Consider the following 20459-nt stretch of genomic DNA (forward strand, 5'->3'; position numbering starts at 1 on the left):
AGGCTGGGCTGGTGTGGGGATTCGGTATTTTTTTGCTTTTACAAGTGTGCGGAGCACCTTCAGGCGCAGAACCAACGCTCCTAAATGCTACCTAGAATCGTCACTGTCCTGACTGCCCAGCAGGTGCGAGACGGCCAGGCGTGCCTGCGGGCTGGACCGCGCGGGCCAGACGAGGCTGGGGGGAGGCCCTGGGGGCCGGTGGGCCGGGTCGGCCTAATTAGGTCGGAGGGCGGATCCTGCGGAGTCCCAGCGCGCCCCAGGGCGCAGCCCGCGGAGGTCTTCTAGGTAGGCCCACGGGACAGCACCACGATCGGGGGCACGGCTCAAGGGGCTGCTTTACGAGTACAACCTGCGCCCTCCCGGGGCTGGCACAGAAACCTGCAGTTGACCGTGCCAGCACCATCACCCATCCTTCCCGCGCTAGCCTCGACACCTACTGCGGTTGCGCGCCTTGGGTCGGGCCTTAGCGCTCCCTCCACGCGCTTGCGCCCTCTGCTGGAGACCAACGGTCTTCCCAGTGCGCGTGCGCACATGCGCCAGGCCCCGCCCCCAAGCTGCCGGCGCGCGGAGCCGTTGGAGGCGCGCCCCGCTCTCCCCCTCCCTTCGGGAGGCGGGGCGGAGCCGCTCAGATTGGGGAGAATAAGGCGGGGACTCGGAATGCCAGGCCCCCTCTCTGGTCCCATTTGAAGCCCCTGACTCTTCACCGTGGGCCAATCGCAGCCAGCCCTGTTCCAAGAGCGGGCCAATGGGCGGCGCACTCTGGCTACTTCCGGCTCCGGACCCACTTCGCCCCTTCCCCGGGTCCCCCCCGCGAAGGGCGGGGCTCTGGGGCGGGCGTCGGCCGCGGTGACGCGCGGCGGGCCGGGAGCCAATGGGGGGCGGGTTCGGCACTGATGGACGTGGCCAGCGGCCAGTGGCGAGGCGCTGTCCGCACTTCCCGTCCGGGAGAGAGTGTAATATGGCGAAGACCTACGATTACCTGTTCAAGCTGCTGCTGATCGGGGACTCGGGGGTGGGGAAGACCTGTGTCCTGTTCCGCTTCTCCGAGGACGCCTTCAACTCCACTTTCATCTCCACCATAGGTAGCGGGGCCGGGGGGCGGTCGGGGGCACTGGAGGCCTGGGCCTGGCGCGCCCCGGAGCTGCTGGGGCAGAGGGGTCGACCCGGCTGGACGGGTCCAGGGCTCCGAGAGGGTCGAGGGGGTCTGATGGGAGAAGAGCAGCCCTCTCCACCTCCATTCTGGGTTTCCCGAGTCCTGGCGGTGGGACTCATGCCCATTGTGCAGAAGGGGACACAGATTCTCTGATCCCCAGCCTGTTAGGAAGTTTATGTCCGGAACTGGGGTCATCACGCCTGTCATCTCTGTCCTCGAAGCAGCCCTCAAAACGGTTCTTTAGGGGTCCTTCTTACAGAGGTGGAAACTGAGACATGGGGAGTTGGCATGGAAAAGGGATAGTGACACCCGACCTTATTGAGCATTTTCTTTCTGTGCATTATCACACTCTTGTGTATCCTGTGTTAGGTACTGTGTATAAGCTCATCTTACAAATGAGAATTTGGAGGCTCAGGGAGGGCTTGGGACTCACCGAAGGTTATTGTAGCAAGAATAAGATTCGAACTTGGATGGATCAGACCCTGAAACTTGAGGCTTAGTCACCCCAGAATGATGCCACCATGCACCCCCTAGAATAGGCATAGCTTATCCACCTTGGAGCTAGGACTCTAATCCATAAAGAGCAGGGGAGCCCACTCTTTACTCTGGAATATTCAGGAGTTGAGCCATTTCTCCTCTCAACTCCCAAGAGTGACTTTCTTCTAGAGGGAATGGTGACAGCAATGGCAAGTGACAGTTGCCTGCCCCGGGACCCGTCATCCCCAAGGAGATGCAAGATAAAGCCTCGGTGAGAAACTGAAATCAGCCACTGCCACAGAAAACCTTGACTTCCCTATCACAGGGCCCAGGATTGACTTTGCAGTACAGCTTTTCCTGCAGGGCCAGCCCGCATTGTGGTTGAACAGAATTGGCTTGTCGCATCTCAGTTCTGTCATCCACAGAGGTGGAGCTGACTTTTCTCCTTGCCACAAAAACTGTCATTGCCCACAGGGAAAAGGTTTGACCATTCTGGATCAGAGTGGCCTGGGAGCTACCTAGTCCTGCTCAGGAGGGGAGATGGTCACCAAGCCCAGAAATTTTGTCCCAAACTAGAAACCTAGGGGATGAGCTTTGCTTTACCCCTGTGTAACGTCAACCACGTCATTTTATCTCCCTGCATCCCACCGTGATGTGCTAACTCCATCCTTGCCCAGCTCCAGGACCTGCACTTTGTAAAACAATTACATGCAGAAGGGATTGGATTGGAAATCATGCCCGATTTCCAGATGCCATCTGCCTTGGCCAGTGCCCTGGGTGGCTGAGGCTCAGAAGTACACCATGAATAAAGGCTTATTACCATTGCCAGAGGCCGTCCAGGGCCAGCAGAGCGGCTCCTACAGCATCACCCTGAGGCACAGGTGTTTCTGAACTCTCTCCCCCTCTCTCGTTCAAGGTCAAACTTTGGTAGCCCTTGAGTCCCAAACAGCCAGGAAGTGGTGTTGACTCCTGTCAAGACAGTGGCTCACTCTCATCCCATAGCTCAGGTGCTCAGCCTCAGGTACTTCCTGCTCAGTGCAAGCACTGTTGAGATCAACTCGGGTCGTTTTGCTGGGTTTTTAATTCTTAACCAGGACCCTCTCTAGCACTTCTGAGCTCCAAGAAGGCTGGCCTTCTCATTTGCAGATGAAGATGTGACTTGGTCAAGGTCACTTAGGGAAGTGGAGGTAGCACTTGAACCCACATTCCCTCCTTCCTCTAGTGCTCTTTTTTTTTTTTTTTGAGAGAGAGAGAGAAAGAGAGAATTTTTTAATATTTATTTTTTAGTATTTGGCGGACACAACATCTTTGTTTGTATGTGGTGCTGAGGATCGAACCCGGGCCGCACGCATGCCAGGCGAGCGCGCTACCGCTTGAGCCACATCCCCAGCCCCACCTCTAGTGTTCTTCACACTACATTTGTAGCTTTTCTGTGGGCCTCCTGTCTTCTAGGAAAGTTTAATTTGCCATGACCTTGAAGTTATGGACTCATAATTCTTAGGCCTCGTAAAGTTCATACTTCCTAATTAAATTTGGAGTGTTAATAAAACCCAGGAGGAGCATAGACAAAGTGATGGGCTTGGCCGGTGAACAGTGCTTCTTGATTTTGTATATCTCTGAGCATCTCTGACAAGAGGTGGGGAGTGTTTTCGGATCCGAGGACCCGGGACTGCTTGCCCTGAATACGCTGAATCCACGGAGGCAGCTGTCTGTTGGCACTGAGTTTAGCTCTGGGTTTTCTTTATAGATCAGGGATTGAGGAGCTATTCATTTCTGCCCTTCTTATGATTTGGCCAGAGCCCATTCTCCTCAGCTCCATTGATGACTTGTGGTATGCACTTGGCCCTGTGGCTCTCTGGAATTGGTTCTCACCAGCGCAGCTCCTCAGGGGCCCATTCGTTGCTTCATCAAGAAGGATGACATTCAGAAAGCGCTTCCTAAGCCATACAGCACCACGCTGACCCGGCTGCTTCTAATTTGTCATTCGGCCACCTTTAAGCAGTGCCTGATGCCAGCCTTGGTGCTGGGGCCCCTGAAAGGACTCAGGCGAATCCAAGGGAAGCATAGATGTAGTGAGGCCTGAAGCCGAGGTGTCTGGGGACTGAGGTCTGGCACATCTGCATGCCAGCCCGGCCATGTTCAGTCACTGGAGGTAACAGCAGGAAGACGCATCAACCTTGCCCTCAGCGGGCTTATGTTCTAGTGGGTGAAATGCAGGTGCAGACTTGTATTCCCATTGTTCCCCAGGACAACTCGGAGGCTGGCAGGGACCAAGTTATTGTCCCCAGCATGGGTTCTGAGAGGTCAGGCCAGACCGAGGCCTCCCGTCTTCTCCAGCAGAGTTTAGAACAGCCTGGGGGACAAAGGTTGGGTCTGGCTCTTCTCTCCACAGAGGCCATTCACGGGGCAGGTTTGCCCAGGGCTCCCCTGAGCAGTTTGACTTTCAGTGTGCGCAGGGTCTGACGCACGGATTCAACCGTGAATTGGGCTTTCTTTAAGTTACATCAGTACTGAACATGTACAAAACTTTTCTTGTCATTCTTCCTTAACAAGACAATGTAACAACTGTTAACAAAACATCTGCACTGTATCCGGTGTTAGGAGTCACCTAGGGACGCTGAGGATGTGGAGGGATCCAGTGAAACACCCACCGCATCTTAAAGAAGGGGCGGAGCATCCTCAGATTTTGGTATCTTCAGGGGGTTGTGCAACCAGTCCTGGTCGGATACCGAAGGACGACCGGATCCAATGTTGGTAAAAGTCGGTGAAGAGGAGAGGACAGGCCAGGGGAGAGGAGGTGACGATGGGCTGGAAGGCTCCCCTGAGGCCACTTGAACATGGACCTGAGCAAATGGGACCCAGAGGCTGTGGAGGGAGACGGCGTTCCAGAGAGGGAAGAGCGATGGGAAAGCCAGGGACAGGCGCGTGCTGGGGGGGTTCGGAAAGAGCCACCGGGTCAGTGTGGCCAGAAAGAGGGTCTTGACCAGTGGGTGCCACGAGGTGACGCGGTCAGGCAGGCCCTTGAGACGCTGGGACAGCTTTTTCAGTTTGACTGGGAGGCGCAGGACAGCCTCCAGAAGGTGTGCATGTGGCTTGGTGATTTGCGTTGGTTGTTCTTGTTGTGGTGCGGGGCATCGAACCCAGGGCCTCGAGTGTGCTGGGTAAGGACCCTTGGCTTACTTGGGTAAGCCTCCAAGCTGCATCTCCAGGCCTCCCTTGATACTCTTTAAACAACTCTTTTGAGGTGGAACTCATATGCTACATCTGCCCATTGGGATGTGTGATCTGGTGTCTTTTAGTACGTTCACAATGGGGCATCCATTCAGCAATCAGTTTTAGAACATTTTCATTGCTCCATAAAGAAGCCCCTGGACTCCTAAGCCAGCCCTCTTAATCTTCCCATTCTCCTCCACTGGCAATCGTGAGTATACTCCTTGTCTGTATGGATTGGCCTCTTCTGGACATTTCACATTGATGGAATCGTAGTCTGTGTCCTTTCGCACTTGGCTTCTGTCACTCAGCATTGTGTTTCTGAGTTTTGTCCACATGGTAGCCTGTGGCAGTGCTTTGTTCCTTTTCAAGGTTGAATAATATTCCACATCTCGTTTATGGCCACACTAGATAGTCTGGAGCAGAGATTAGCTTTTGACATAGTTGTATTTTTGAAGGCTGGAGAGGGCCCAAGGGGGAGCCCTGGCAGCCTGGAGAGCTTGGGGTTAGCCTGGGCAAAGGGAATTAAAAGTAGCAGGTGGGAAGGGAGGAGAGTAGGGTCAGGAAGGCTTCCTGGTGACCTTTGAGCAGGTCTTGGGTACGTAGGCAGGGCATAGGCCACCTGCAGAGAAAGGTCAGCAGCAGGAGCTCTGGTGTGCCCGGCGGTGGGGAGGGCCCTTGGAGGCCAGCTGTGGGATGCTGCCCTGGGCAGGGGCGTGTTCAGCGGGCATTGAGGGCGTGAGAGCCAGCGAGAGCGTTGAGACCTGGGCCTGAGGGTCTGCCCTCAGCCCTGCCCTGGCTCCTCCCTGGGAGCTCCCAGCAGCCCCCAAAGCCCCAGGTTCCTTGTGGAGACGGAAAAGCATTTCCAGATGCTTCCAGACTAGATGTGGATTCTGAGATCCCCAGGCCCAGCGCCAGGCAGGCGCGCCACATGCTGTCACGACTGTGACCTGCTCGGTGGCTGCGCCTGTCTCTCACGCAGCTAGGAAGGGGCTGGCAATGACTTGCCTTTGCATTTTTTCTTTCAGGAATTGACTTTAAAATCAGGACCATAGAGCTCGATGGCAAGAGGATCAAACTGCAGATATGGTGAGAGTCGTCGCTGGTCGGGCCCTCCACTCAGCCACGCTCAGGCCAGAGCCCTGGGTACCCACCCGGTGCCGCCCCCGTGACCCCTGCCCTCTCCATCCAGCCCTGACTACGCTCTTCAGAGCCCCTGGAGCTCACACCCGCCCAGGGAGCTGGGTTCTGCTGGCTGCTCGGCCTCGTGTCTGCGCCGTGGGGCAGAACTCCCTGTCCGGTAGCTTAGCATCCAGTACTCCAGCACCGGCCAGCCCGGCCCAGGGCCAGGCAGCTCGCCCTTGGGCTGGGAGAGTCTCTGGGCCTGGCGGGTGAGGTGGTGAGGCCGGCACGAGGGCAGCGCGTCGCCTGGCCGGGAGTTTCCTTTTGAGCCGGCAGCTCGCTGGGGGTCAAGGTCTGATGTCACTTCCTCTTTTCGCTCCCGGGCCTCCCTTCTGGCGTGCAGACCGAAACCCCCAAACTGGAATTAAGCCTTCAGAGGAGGCCAGGCCCAATGGTGGGACCTGTCCCCAGACCCGAGGGCGACTTCCCTTGCCACGGTAAATTGGGGAAGTTGCGAGCTGCCAAGTCCCCACCATGGCACTGACTCTGTGCAGCTGGGCGGCGGGTGCAGGTGGTCGGCTGGAGGGCAGCCCCGCACCCCCACCACGCGCAGGGAGGAGTCACGCTGCCGAGTGGGTCACCCCACGCCAGTCAGGCACCTTTGGGTGGCAGCGGGTCGTCCTGGTGGGGTCCTGAGATGGGCCTGACACTGCCCCCGGACTCTGTCTTGAGTGAGCTCAGAGCCCCGAGGGTGCCCTCCACTCCAGCGATGCGCGCCCCTTAATCTGATTTCAGACCCCAGAACTGGATGAGGTCATTCCTTGTCAACCCGCAGAGCTGGGTAGCCATTCAGTCTCTGGCCACCTTGTCAGTTACAAGCCATAAAAAAAAAGGTCCTCTGCCTCCAACACGGTGGCCCCACTGCAGCCTTGTGCCCAAGTCTGAGGGACACTGTAGCAGCAAGCAGAAGTCACGCTTTCCCTTCCTCCTCTCCTCCTGCTTCTGCTCTTAGCAACCTTGATGGAGGAGTGACTTAGAACGCTTCTGAGAGGGCCAGGGTAAAGTGACTGCCCTAACCAGCCCACCGTCCCCCTCGCACTTAAAAAAAAAGCTCTGGTAGCTTTGGGGCCAGGGTGCAGCGCGGAGGTCTGGGTGTGGCCCTGGTTCCACCCCAGCACCCCAGAAACACCACAAAAGGTAGAGAGTGAACCCGGCACGGAGTGAGCAGTTTCTACAGGCCAGACACGTGGGGCCTCTGCAGGAGGAACGGGGCAGGGACAGAAGGCGTCCCAGGCTGCTGCTCACTATCCGGGCCCTGCCACCCATCAGTTAGTTAGGCGACCTTTAAACCAAACACCATCCTCCTGGCCACGAGCAGGGCTGGGCGCGGCTGCCTCTGGCCCAGGCGTCCCCTCCCTGGACCATCGGAACACTCCCCGTCACAGAGAAGTGAGGGGGGCTCCCCGCCCCCCAAACCAAGTGGACGAGCTCAGCTGTGCTCCCCAACGGCCAGGGCTGTGGCTGTGGCCCCGGGACCACCAGCCTCCTCCTTGAGTGGCCCTGGGTGTCAGTCACTAGTGTAGTCTGGCTCTTCTGTGATGTAGATACCCCAGGCAGAGTTCACTGGAAGCAGCTGCACAGAAGAGAGGGGACAGGGGCCAGTGAAGCGATCCTGGCCCTGCCACACCCCCAGCTGGAAGACGCCCGAGGTCTTCAACTTCTCAAGCCAGAGTTCCCTTTTCTGTGGTCCCGGGGAGAGCAGAGGCCCCGGGGAGAGCCGTGTCCTCAGTAAATGCTTGCTGCTCTCTGTTGGGGACAGTCTTGCCCGTGTTATCGCTAATGTGCCTGATCCTCCTCATGTCAGGGACACAGCCGGCCAGGAACGGTTCCGGACGATCACGACGGCCTACTACCGGGGAGCCATGGTATGGAGTTTTCCTTTTGTCTTTTTTGAAGTCAAGTGGGCATCCGTGCGCCACCCACGCCAAAGCCTGGTGGCTCTGTGCAGCCTGTGTCTGATTCCTTGGGCGGAGGGTGGGTCTTGTGTTAGTTTCAGGAAGAGACAGTGCGCCCCTCCCCTCCCGTGTGCACGCACGCCCCCGGCTTCAGAGACAATGCAGGGTTTACACAAAGTGAAGAGTCATTCAAGGAAGACCTCGAAGCCCTGGAAGCCGGTTCTTCCAGGTGAGGTCACTGAAATTAAGAGCTGGCGTGCCCCAACACCTAGAGGGGTCACATGGCCCACATCAGCCCCTGTGGAATTTGCTACCCACACCTGAAGACCTTCCAGGCGCTGACTTGTTTGGGGCTAATAACTGGTGCTGCAGGCTGAGCTGCAGGAAGGCTGTTCACCTTCCCTCATTCACCAGCGCCTGCTCGGGGCCTGCTCAGAGCTACAGGGGAGGGGAAGAGCCGGTGCTGCCTGCCAGGTCCTGCTCACGGGAGGAGTGGACAAGGCAGGGGATCCAGGGCCCAGTGGGAGTAGGAAGCGGACCCCCTGGTCCTGCCTAGGATCGGGGCCACCCTCTGAGCTGTTCCCTACTTGGAAAATGGAACAGGGAGCAGGAGTGTGCCTCCGGCTGCTGTGAGGATGAGTGACCGACCCTTCATTCCCAGCACCCCCTCCATGTGCACCCCAACATTTGGGTGCATAGGTTCCTGATTCCCCCACTAGACCAGAAGCTCGGTGAGGGCAGTGCCCCGCCTCAGACACCGCGCATGCTCAGAGCCTGGGAACCGTGGGTCTGCAGGACGGGCGCAGGGAGGCGTGCGTGCGTGCTAGCGATGAAGGAAGGCGTTGAGTATTTAGAGCGTCCCACTCAGAGTCTGAAACAACGGAAACTCAGTTGGAGGCTCGCAACCTTAGTGTTGTTCATCAAAATTAATCGCTTATTTTCCCCTCGCCTTGCGGTGCTCTGGTGGAGGGTGGTGGAGCGGGGCCCCTGGCCACTGGGGTCCCAGACCTTCTGCCCCCTGGAGAGGGCTGTGCGGGCTCAGGTAGGTTCTTTTCGTCTCTGGGCTAAAATAGCCAGTCCGCGTGGTCCCCTGAGCCCTCCTGTGCTTCAGACAGTAGCGCCATGTTGGCTCGAGTGACCTCCCTGCAGCTGGCCAGGATCCTCCGCGTGCAGATGCCATCGCTATCCCTGCTTGATAACCAGGAGCCGCGGCTGGTCCCACAGGGGGCGGGCCGGGGCCCATGTGCTCGGCCAGCAGGAGGCGCTGGTGGCTGTCAGCCCTCCGCTCCTGGCCAGTTCCGCCCACAGCAGGCGCTAGCCACCCTCAATCAGTGGAAGTTGAAACCCAGCCCCTCCAAACCAGCACATTTCAGGTGCCCTGAGCCGAGTATGGCCAGTGACAGCAGAGAAAGTCACCACCCCTGCAGCGGCACTGCCTGTGCTTCAGCGTGGCCCTAGAAACCCCAGGTTTGGCAAGCCCTGGGTGTCTGGTGTCCCATCGGAAGCCTCCAGACAGAGGGTGTTCCCTGTGTGGGAGCCAGAAACACCCACTGAAGGGAGTTTCCAAGAAAACCTGGGACAGGTGACAGCCCAGTGTTTTGTCCCCAGATGATCCCCTTCCTCCCCACACGATAGGTAAATATCCAGGAACTTAGAGTCTTGGACGGTGGCGCCAATTCATTGGTGGCAGCAGGAGTCCTGGGCCTCCTAGGAGACGGTCCTTGGATAATGGCAAAGAGGGCTTTGTGCTTCCCTGAGGCAGAGCATGTGCAGGGCTTCTGCCCTGGCTGGTGGCTGGGGTGTGACCAGCATCACGGCCTCCCTCACCTCCCAGCCTGCCTGTAGCAGTGTTTGTTAAGTGTCCCCTAGAGACCCCTGAATGAGGGTCCCGGGTGGCACCTTTGAGGAGCCTCAGCCCTCACTGCGTCTTGGGGTCGGCAGTGACGGGGCAGAGGCTCTGTCTGGCACAGCTGCTGCCTGGGGCTGCCCAGCTCATTCTTTCTCTGCAAACTTGGGTGGCCTCAGAAATGTCCTGGCCAGCACCAGAGGTCAGTGCCCCCTGAGGTGCCCCAGACACAGGACTCATCCCGGGGAGCAAGTGGCTTGGAGTAAGGGAGTGAGTCAGGCCGGGGCCTGAGCTGGCCATTTGCCCCAGAGCCCGGTGCTCAGCCCCAAAAGGGGACTGTGCTGGCCTTGCAGGCTGGCCCCCCACAGGTGACACCCAGGGCAGCACGAGGTCTGGTGAAGGGCCCCGTGCTTTATTTTGGTGCTGAGAAGGGGGTCTAACAGGAGCAGGGTCATCACCTCTGTCAGAGCTGGCCCCCCCTGGGATGGAAGCCTAGAGGTGCCCCTCCCGGAGCCTCGGTCCCCTGTAGCAGACAGCAGTGGAGGGGCCGCTCCGCACTCAGGACCCGGGGCCTGGCTCCCAGCTGCCTCTGCGCATTGGCTAGGGAACAGAAGGGCCGCGGTGCGCTCAGCCCAGTGCTTGACGCTGGCCTCTGCTCTGAGGGTTCCCAGAGGGCACCTGGGCATCAGCGTCAGGCTTCCCTGGGGGACCCCAGTTCTGCATTCATTTCCTCCGATGAAACTAGACGGGCTTAGAGCACAGTCCACCTCAGATTTCCTGTGCAGAGGGGACGCTGCCAGGGCACAGGGGGCTGTAGCAAGACCCACTGCCATGCCACTGCCATTGGCCCCAGACAGGCCCCAGCTGAGCCTTGGAGGCGATCTAGGAGGGTGAGTGGGGTGGGGAGGAGGCCAGCAGCGGAGGGTCGGCCTGAGCGGGCTGCAGGGCCCTTGGAGCAGGGCTCCAGGGTGAAGGCCGAGGGCGCTCCGCTCGGCTGTTGGGCACGTGGCCCAAGCCTGGCCTGCTGACTGGAGCCAGCAAGACTTGTGAGCAAGGTGTGGCAGGGTTTGGCCTGGGGGCAGAAAGGTCACCTTGGTGGCCAAGGCTGGCCTGGGAGAACAGGGCAGCCGCTGCTAGAGTCCCTTGGAAAGAAGGAGCCCAGGGATGGAGGGAGGGGCTGGTTCCTGCCCCTGAGCCTGAGCTCTCTGTGCTGGCAGGGAGCATGTCACATTGTCACCACCACAAAGGCACACGTGGCCCCCACCCTGCTGGGGCTCTCTATGTAGAGGGCCTGCAGCTTGTTGAGAGCCTCTGTCCCTGTCCCCCCTGCTCAGGGTATCATGCTGGTCTACGACATCACCAACGAGAAGTCCTTCGACAACATCCGGAACTGGATTCGGAACATTGAGGAGGTGAGCACAAGGCCCAGAGAGAGCTAGAAGTACAGAGCCCCGAAGGTAGGGACAGAGTGGGAGCCAGGCTGACCCCGCGGTGGACCCCAGAGACCACACACCAGCCTGAGAGCTCAGGCTGGGCAGTCGGGCGTGACCAGTCTCAGTCACGAGTCAAGCTGTCTGGGCTCTGGGTCACCATCAGCATTTGGTGCTTTCCATAGAGAAGGCTCCAGAACCAGTGTGACCCTTGTGTTGGAGGGTGTGGTAAGATGGCACGTCACGTTGCACTTTGAGCTACGGTAGAGCAGGGCGTGAGCGGGTGCAGGCCACCTGTGTTCAGGCAGCAGCTGGCTGTGAAAGGGGACCCTGAACCATGGAGGGACAGGGCGGAGGAGGGCAGCCCCACCTCGACTCTTCCTGTCCCCAGAACATTGACCTGCCCCAGAGCTCCCTGGGGGCGGTGCCCTGAGGACTGACCCGCCGGGGCTTTGGGCCTGAGACCCCAGCAGAGAGCTCCACCTGTCCAGAGGCCACAGCACAAGCAGGGTCACTGCCCTCCCGGGGTCCCGGAGCCCTGGGCCAGCCAGGAGCAGGCGCTTCATGAGCAGTCGCACCGCCTGGCTCAGCACCCGGGAGCTCGCCTGTGGAGCCGGCACCCGGGCTGCGGGGCATCTTGGTGGGAGGGGAGGCGGCCACACTGATGTGGCTGCCCTCCGGGTCTGGCCGTGGGCAGCAGGGAGCAGCACAACGGTCACACTCAGAATGGAGCTGGTGAGGAGAAGGCGCCTCCTGGTGTCCCCAGAGAGAGCTAGAAGTGCACAGCCCCGAAGGTGGGGACAGAGTGGGAGCCAGGCTGACCCTGCGGTGGACCCCATGAGGGCACCCTTCAGGGCCTAAGCAAGGGTTTGTGAAAGAGCGCCCAGGAGCGAGGCGTCCCTGGGGAAGGGCAGGTACCCAGGGCTGGGGACAGTGGGGAGCCTCAGTGACTCAGCATGGCCCATTTCCAGAGCCCAGAGAAGGAGAGAGCAGGGTCAGAGACAGCAGCCAGAGTGTCCCCCGGAGGAGGAAAAGGTGGGCACGCCTCTTCCCCCGCCTCCCGCCAGACCCCGGGTCTGGTTGACACAGCCCAAAGAGAAGCTGTCCTCAGCAACCAGGAGGGTCTTAGTGTGCGCCTGAGTGGCAGCTGCAGCCCTGCGATCAGTCAGAAGCTGCCACCCTGGCACTGGCTGGGTGACGTGAGGCCTGCTGCTCAGCCTCTCTGAGCCTCAGCTTGTCGTCTGCACCAGAATGTGCCCGTGGGCCTGACCTCAGCACGCTGATTTTGAGGAATGGGCCGCATGCAGGCCAAGGCACCTGCCCACAATCCAGTCTGACCCCTGTCCCCTCCCTGCAGCACGCCTCTGCAGACGTGGAGAAGATGATACTTGGGAACAAGTGTGATGTGAACGACAAGAGACAGGTGTCCAGGGAACGGGGAGAGAAGGTGGGTGTGATGGCCCACCTGGGCGCCGAGGGGCAGAGGGTCCTCTCGCCCCGGAGGGTGACCAACGTAGAGTCGGTCACTGGTTTTTTACGGTGCTGGGTGAAGCCCAGGCCTTGTGCATGCCGGGCAGGGCTCTGCCACTGACCACACCCAGCTACGGCCCTCCCTCCCTCCCTCCGTGTGTGTGTGTGTGTGTGTGTGTGTGTGTGTGTGTGTGTGTGTGAGAGTGAGATGCTGGGACTGAGTCTAGGGCTGCTCTACCACTGAACTCGTGAGACGGTCTCGCGAGCTTTACCAGGCTAGCCTCCAACTTGGCTATCCTCCTGCCTCAGCCTCATGTGCCACCATGCCTGGCTGTCCCCTTCATGGTTTTTACGAGCACAAAGTGACCTGCCATCCCGGTTTGCTTGAGGGGCTCCAGTGGGAGTTGGTCGTCCAGCGGGGCACATGCCTCGGCCGGAGGGCAGGAAGAGCGCACCAGCCGGGCCTCCTGGTGACGGCCACACAGGGAGGCTTGGCCAGCGCCACAGGGGAACTCATCCCGACCTGTCAGCTGCCAAGGCCACAAAGAGTGCGGGGTAGGGCTGTGGCTTCACCCAGGCCCCTGTCCGCCCTCCTGGTCTCGGCTGCATCCATAGCACCACTGAGGGGTGCTGCGGCCTGCTCCCCTCTAGAGCTCGGGGGTCCCCCACTGCCTCCTCAGCCCACTGGCACACCCCGGGTCGGGCTGACGTGGGCACACTGTCTCCCTCACAGCTGGCCCTTGACTATGGAATCAAGTTCATGGAGACCAGCGCCAAGGCCAACATCAACGTGGAGAACGTGAGTCTGGGGCCCTGTTGGGACTGGCCCCTGCGGGCTGAGGCTGCAGAGTGCCAGCTGTCCTCGGGCTCTTCCTGGGGGCTCTCCCTGCATCGCTCCCCTCAGCGTGTGGGGCCAGCAGCCCGTGGAAGTCCCTGGCTGCCATGAGGGCAAAGGCCCCTGCCAGGTAGCAGCTCGTGTCCTCTCACTGGCTCTCGGGCACCTGGAGAGCAGGCCCAGAGTCCCGCCGGCTGAAGGCAAGGGAGTAGGGAGCCCTGTTGGAGCCCGCCCCTCACCCTCTCCACTCCCCACCCTAGGGACAGCTCCCAGAGGGACCTCCACCTCACACTGCCCCAGACTCCCTACAGTGACAAGGGCAAAGGCCAGGCCCCTCCCTCCCTGGCCCTGACCCACCACCTCCACCCGCAGCCACCTGGGCCGCGCTCTCAGCCTTTGGTGCTTCCTGTCCCTGAACCCCATCTCCCCCTTCCCAGGCCTCCTCGGGGTTCTGGCCCCCACGGGGAAGCTGCCCACCCCTCACCAAGCCCCCTCCACGCGGGCCCTCCCACGTCACGGGGCCTGTGCCCAGGTCTGGCCTCTCCCGCCAAAGCCCTCGAGGGCCGCACTAGTGCAGCCCCCCCAGGGCCCCCCGAGGGCAGGGGGGTGGGGGGTGGGGGCTGTTTGTCAGAAGAGCAGATGGGGGTTGGGAGGACGTTCAGAGGTGCCGGAGAAGGGCCAGCTGGGGCCTCAGGCAGAAGTCCTGTGTCTATAGTAAAAGTAGATGTGACGTTGCACGGTCCCGGTGGGCAGGCAGAGCTGGGGGCAGAAGGGAAACCACACATGGGACGCTGTTTACTGGCCCGTCACACCCACTCCATGCAAGTGACCTGGGACTTGGAGACCTGTCATGTGAGGGGCACTGACAACTTGGTCTTTCCACAGGCATTTTTCACTCTCGCCAGAGACATCAAAGCAAAAATGGACAAAAAATTGGTGAGTATGTGCCTCGCTGGCTCCCTGCCCGGGCCTCACTGGATCTGACCACCCTCGGCACAGCGGCCCGTAGCCTTCCAGGCCAGGCCCCGCTTCTCAGGCCCAGCCCGAGCCAGCAGCCCCGAGCCAGGAGAGGAGGAGGGGCCTCAAGGGCAGTGAGAACATCAGTGCCAGCTCTGCCCACCCAGCCCTGGGCAGCACGGGCCACACTCCTCCATCCCTCCTGAGAAGGGGTCTTAGCCTGTTTTCTGTTGCTGTGACAAAATGCTTGAGACTAGATGACTTATAAAGAATAAGGGTTATAAAGATTAAGACTGAGAGCTCAGGGTTCTGGAGGCTGGGAAGCCCGAGAGTCTGGTGCTGGTCGCTGGCCCTTCTGGCTAGATCGTTAGGTGGCAGAGGGCACGCCGTGGTGAGGCGGCAGGCGTGCGCGCTTGGAGCTTGCTGCTGCCTCTTCTGAAGCCCAAGGGCAAAGGCCAGGGCAAAGGCCCTCCCGCTCCAACCCCTCGCCCGCTGCAGCCACCGGGCCCTCGGCCACCAGAACATGAGCCAACTCATGCCGTCCTGGAGGCCCCCCTCCGCCCGCATCTGGCTGAATCACCTCCCAAGGCCCCAGTTCCAAATACCACGAGCGATTGGGGGTTGAGTTCCCTGCACGTGAGTGCTGGGGGGCACACCCAGATGTGGCACAAGGGTCTCACAGATGACATCATGTGCATGGAAAGAGCGTCCCCCCAGGTCCTGGGGCGAGGCTGGGCAGGGGTCCACCAGCAGCACTCTGTGCTGTCCGGCAGGCGCTGGCTCGCCGTCTCGGCAGGCAACAGGGTGACAGCCTCTCGCTGTCCCAAGCTCTGCACATGTGACAGCTCTGTGACCTTCAGTGGGTGTCAGGTTCTCGGGGCCTCTGTGTGTCCCCTGCTTCTGTTCTCTGCGATTTCGTGGCCCACAGCACTCGGCGTGGGCAAGGCTGTCCCTCGGGACAGGGGCCTTGGTTCCAGCGCTGCCCCCTCTTGACTGAGTACTTGTGCTGTCTGAGCGGAGAGCGGGGCAGCCTCTGGGTGAAGCCTGGCCTCACAGGGTGCTCAGGAACACGCGGTGCCCTCTGGTCTGCAGCAGCCCCGCTGTCCCGGGAGCTGGGGTGACAGCGAGGCCTGGTCAGAGCAGCCTGGGGACAGCGCGCTGCCCACAGCGGCAGGATTTCCTCGCCATTCCTCTTTTCTTCAGTGTAAAGGTCAAAGTTCACACCTTCCCAACCCCTCTCACCCCTTTTGCCCATGGAGCCTGGTGCTTCGAGCACCGGCCTGTTGGTACCTGGAGAGCCAGCCAGTGCCCGAGCGCAGGTGTGGTGCGGGCCTGGCCCTCGCTCTTCCTTTTTCTTCTTTTTTTGGTACCAGCCATTAAACTCCGGGACATCCACCGCTGAGCCCGTCCCCAGCCCTTTCTGTATTTTATTTAGAGACAGGGTCTCCCTGAGTTGCTTAGGGTCCCTGAGTTGCTGAGGCTGGCTTTGATCTCGCCATCCTCCTGCCTCAGCCTCCCAAGCTGCTGGGATTGCAGGGAGCGCCACCCACCTGGCTTCTTTCTCTGAACTTGGATCAGGAACTGAGTCCCGCCCCTCCTGCTGGTGGTGTTTGTGGTGGTGTTTGAGGTGCAGCTGTGTGCTGCCTCTGCCTTCCCTGTTTGTCTTTGGTGGCCCTGATGCAGCCCTCACAGCACTTTCTGCACTTTCATCTGCTCTTTCTCCCTCTGGGTACTGCCGCGACAGGTTCCCACTGTGACAGGTTCCCAGTGTGTGGCGCTAGGTGGGGACTTCTGCAGGAGCCACTTTTTGTTGTCCCCACCCAGCCCCCCCTTCAGAAAGTCCCTGGTTAGACGTGGCCAAATGCATATTCCCATCCCCCCCTCCGCTGTGGGAACCTCACTCTGTGTCTCCCCAAGGTCTCGGTCCCCCTACAGCGAGCACTCCCTGTGCGGGGCCTCCGCTCTCTCTGCCAATCCCGGGTGCCCAGAGGCACCCCCAGCGCACCCCGGCTGGGTTCCTGCGGGGAGGCAGGTTTTGCCTGAGAGCTGAGACGGAGGAGTTGGTGGAGAGGGTGGGGGCTCCCAAACGGGGAGGTGGGGAAAACAGGGTTTGAGGACTTCCTGGGGCTGGTGGGCCAGGTGACAGGGCTCAGAATGTCGGGCGCTCTGGGAAGAGGGGGTTGAGAAGGTCAGCGTCCAGCTTTTCCGCCCCTGGCAGCAGGTGGAAGGCAGGTCAGCGGGCAGTGGGGAGGGCAGCCCGGCACAGGGCGGGGCACCCTGAACCCAGCCTCCAGATCCCCTGGGACAGTCGCTCTGCGCTTCCACTGCCTCCCAGATTGGTGCTCGGTACAGAGTGGGGGACAGGAGGGAGGAGGGGCAGGGGACCAGGAAGAGGAAGGGAGGGAGGAGCGCCAGGTGGGAGGGGCCCGGGGGAGGGGGACGGCAGGGGAGCTGGGGTGCGGACTGTGGGGGACCAGCTGGCACACAGGAGAGAACTGGCTGCTGATTGGAAGCGGGTGGAGGGGTGGAAGGGTGAGTGGTTTGTCAGGGGTCGGTGGATGGACTGACCCTGTTGGGTGGTGGGAAGGGAGTGGGGGTGGGAGCAGGAGGGCGGGCTGGGGGGGAGGGGCTGTGTGGGGTGGGGATGATGAGTGGGTGTGGGTGGGTCGGAGTGGGCGGGGCGGCCAGGCAGTGCCCTGCTCAGGAGTAACTCGAGACAACCCCTTGTGACCTCAGGAAGGCAACAGCCCCCAGGGCAGCAGCCAAGGCGTCAAGATCACCCCCGACCAGCAGAAGAGGAGCAGCTTCTTCCGCTGCGCGCTGGCGTGAGGAGCGCCTTACCTGGGCGCGCCGGCCCAGCTGACTGTGCCTGTCCCCAGCGAGCCTGGCTCGCGGGGCCCTCCCGCTCCAACACCTCGCCCGCCGCGGCCACCGGGTCCTCGGCCACCAGAACATAATTGAGAAATTATTTTAGTAACTGTCTGATCTTTTTCAACTTTGGAGATGGAAGAAGAATTCGCTATTTTCCTCTAACGCCCACCAGGACGGCCCACCTGCCCATCTACCAGAGAGAAAGATGGGGCCCCGGTGATCCGCAGCCGCCACAGGCAGACCCCGTCTCGGGGCCTCTGATCCTGGTGTCACCGCAGCGCCCCACAGAAAGCCTGTCCCGCCGCTGGTGGTGCCAGGCACGTCCGCTCTGCACCGAGCAAGTGGCCGATGGCCAGGGCCGGGCGCATTCACCCGACAGGTCTGCCGCCCACATCAGCCTCCTCTCAGTTTTGGACAAGTGACAAAAACCATTTCCCTCCCGTCTCTTTCACTGTTAAACCAAAGGGAAGCACAAATCCAAGACGCCCTGCGCGGAGCGCCAGGAGGGAGGACGGGGCGCTCCGACCGCAGCCAGGTCTTGGTCTGGGCCCACGGGCCTCTGAGCACCCTACTGGAGCAGGGGGGATGCTGTGCCCGCACAGGTGACCCCAGCATCAGGGCCTCGCGGCCGGGGATCCCCCCTCAGCGGTACCAAACGGCCCCCACCCTGTCCTCTCGCCATCTCCAAATCGGACATTCTTTCTAGCTGAGATTTTTTATTTTTCCAGATTTGTAGTGCCATGAAGTGATCTCGTCTTTGATTTCCAGGGCCAGACCCAGGTGACGGGAAGCTCGTGCAGCGCCCTGGCCAGAGGTGGCCAGGGGCCGGCAGCACCGTCCACACAGGGGCCCTGGCACGGCCGGGGCACAGGCATTCCAGGGACAGGCTGGCCGCGCGGCAGCCTGGGTCGGCTTTTTACTGTCATTATTCGGTTCTGTTTTGATAGCTTTGTCCTCCCGGAGAGACTGCGATTTGGGACCACATATCCAGGCGGAGGGCGCCCCACCCCCACCGTTTCTTTGACTCTCCTCCCGCCCCGCCCCCCCCCCCCGCCGCTGTCAATCCAAGTCATTGACGTCACCTTTCTCCTTTTTTGAATTAAAACGAACATACCAGCAATGTCTGCTCTCCCCTGGGGTCTCTAACCTGCTCTGTTTACATCATAAATGCACTTAAGGAAAACAGACCAATTAAAGCTCATTCTAAAGTTCCCGGGCTTCATGTTCACGTGCTGCCCAGAGGGGGGGGGCGGGGGTCGGGGCGTGGGCCCTCCCCGCACCTGGCCCTGCCCACTCCTGGGTCACGTTTCCATCCCTCTCCGTGTCTCGTGTATTTTTTTATGTTTTCCCCTCCATCCTTGAGTCTCCCCCTGCTTCGGTCCCCTGTCGCCTGCGTCTTCCCCACCCAGAGTTCCTGTGCGTGTATCTGGCACTGGGCTGGGCCCCAGGCCCCGCTCACACCAAGCACCCTCTGCCACCGAGCTGCAGCCCCCCCTGGAATTCCAGTCCCGGGACTCTCTGGCTCCAACCTTTTTGACTGGTTTCCTGTTGCGTTCAAATAAGAGAAGTACCTGGGCGGGTAGAGCTGGCTGGGAGCGCGCCCTGGGCTGCATCCGCCACTGCAGAAAGCAATTTTTAAAAAGATTTTGGAGCTGGGTGTAACTTGATGTCCGGGGCCTGGAGTCTGCGCTCCTTGGGAGGCTGAGGGAGGAGGACTGGGGGCGCCCTGGAGTTCAAAACCAGAGGGGAAACAGCAAGACCCCGTCTCAAAAACACTGAAGGAAAAGGTAATAAACAGCCCAGGTTGGGGGGCAGGGGGGCTCCCCTCAGTTACAGCTGAAGGACTTCCAGGGAGGTGACACCCTTGTCAATGACCTGGCCCTTACGCCCCACCTACAGTTCCACTGTGTGCACACCACAGCCTTCCCGCCGGCCCCCAAGACTTGTCCTGATCCCTGGTGACATGGCCAGGCTGAGCACTGGCTTCAGACCCTCCCCACCCGAGCTCCCTTCCCCCCCCCCCCAGCCTCACCTTGGCTCTGCCCTGCTCGGCCTGTCCGCTCAACCACCATTTGCCTCCACATCCCCTGGAGGCCCCTCCCAGAGCCCATCCTCTAATCCAGATTCCATGGTCTTCTGCCCCTTTGAGGGTCCCCAGGGTCACTCCTGTGCTTGCTCACCAGTGCTCGACATCTGGTGTATGGCATTCGTGTATTTCATTACTGTAATGAAGCCCCCAAGGCAGCCTGCTTTACTAACAAAAGAGGTTTCTGTAGCTCACCCTGTGAGAGGCTGAAAGTCCAAGGTCAGGCCGCCCATTGGTCCAGCCCCTGGCAGATGGTGTCGCGGCAGCGACGTATGCTGGAGAAAGATGTCACATGGCAAGACAGGAAGCCAGACAGCAGCTAGGGTCCTATAGTCCCTTTGGAGGGCAGGGCCCCGTTGACGGTCAGTTGACTCCCTCTAGGCCCCTCCTGTAACAGGGCCACACTGAGGACAAGTTTCCAAACACGAACTCTGGGGACAGATCACATCCGAACCATGGCCTGTGCTCAAGGCAAAGGCGGCTCACAGCCAAGGACTAAAGAGCAACATCAGCAAATCAAGGATATGTGCAGGGAAAACCAGGCAGAAGCTTCCAGAATCCCCCACCGTGGAGTCACACATGTGACACACAACGCGTGTGCCACATGCTCATCACAGAAGCTTGGTACACTCGGTGCCCAAGCTCCCATGGGGCTGATCACGTGGACACCCTCTGCCTCTTGTTTAAAAGCTTCCCGGGTCCCCGCTGGCATTCAGGGACACGATCCTCGCTCCTCTCATGACTGCAGTCTCCCCTGGTAGTCGCTGCCCCAGGGCCTTGGCACTTGCCTCACCCTAGGCTGGTGGTGCCCTGATATCGCACAACTCTTCTGGAGAAGAGTTGCTATTGTCCCTGCGTCCCCAGCACTGGCTGGAAGGCCCTTCCTGCTGAGCCCTCTAGAGGCCGTGGGAAATCCGGTGGCCTGGGCTCAGATCCCAGCGCAGCCCAGACCTAGGCACAGCCTGGGCACAGCCTGGGCACAGCCCCGGGCACGTGCTCAGCCTCACCAGCTCAGCCTTGGCGCCCCCATCCCTGAAATGGGGGTGA

The 20459-nt window shown here is 60.5% G+C and overlaps 1 protein-coding gene across 1 annotated transcript; it reads left to right on the plus strand.

Annotated features, from left to right (window-relative positions):
- The first annotated feature begins 922 nt into the window (after positions 1 to 922).
- On the plus strand, positions 923 to 18537 carry Rab8a (RAB8A, member RAS oncogene family). Its single transcript, XM_005333044.5, has 8 exons — positions 923 to 1082; positions 5869 to 5929; positions 7827 to 7887; positions 11098 to 11175; positions 12551 to 12640; positions 13397 to 13462; positions 14384 to 14434; positions 17192 to 18537. The coding sequence occupies exons 1-8, from the start codon at positions 959 to 961 to the stop codon at positions 17282 to 17284; spliced, it is 624 nt and encodes a 207-aa protein (XP_005333101.1). The 5' UTR covers positions 923 to 958; the 3' UTR covers positions 17285 to 18537.
- Positions 18538 to 20459: the final 1922 nt, after the last annotated feature.

This window comes from Ictidomys tridecemlineatus, chromosome 2 (genome assembly GCF_052094955.1).
Source record: "Ictidomys tridecemlineatus isolate mIctTri1 chromosome 2, mIctTri1.hap1, whole genome shotgun sequence".
Classification (NCBI taxonomy): Eukaryota; Metazoa; Chordata; class Mammalia; order Rodentia; family Sciuridae; genus Ictidomys; species Ictidomys tridecemlineatus.

Coding starts and splice junctions, on each gene's coding strand:
- Rab8a (XM_005333044.5), top strand. CDS start 959: ATGGCGAAGACCTACGATTACCTGTTCAAGCTGCTGCTGATCGGGGAC. Junction 11,176..12,550: donor GGATTCGGAACATTGAGGAG/GTGAGCACAAGG, acceptor CCCTCCCTGCAG/CACGCCTCTGCAGACGTGGA. Junction 13,463..14,383: donor CCAACATCAACGTGGAGAAC/GTGAGTCTGGGG, acceptor GTCTTTCCACAG/GCATTTTTCACTCTCGCCAG.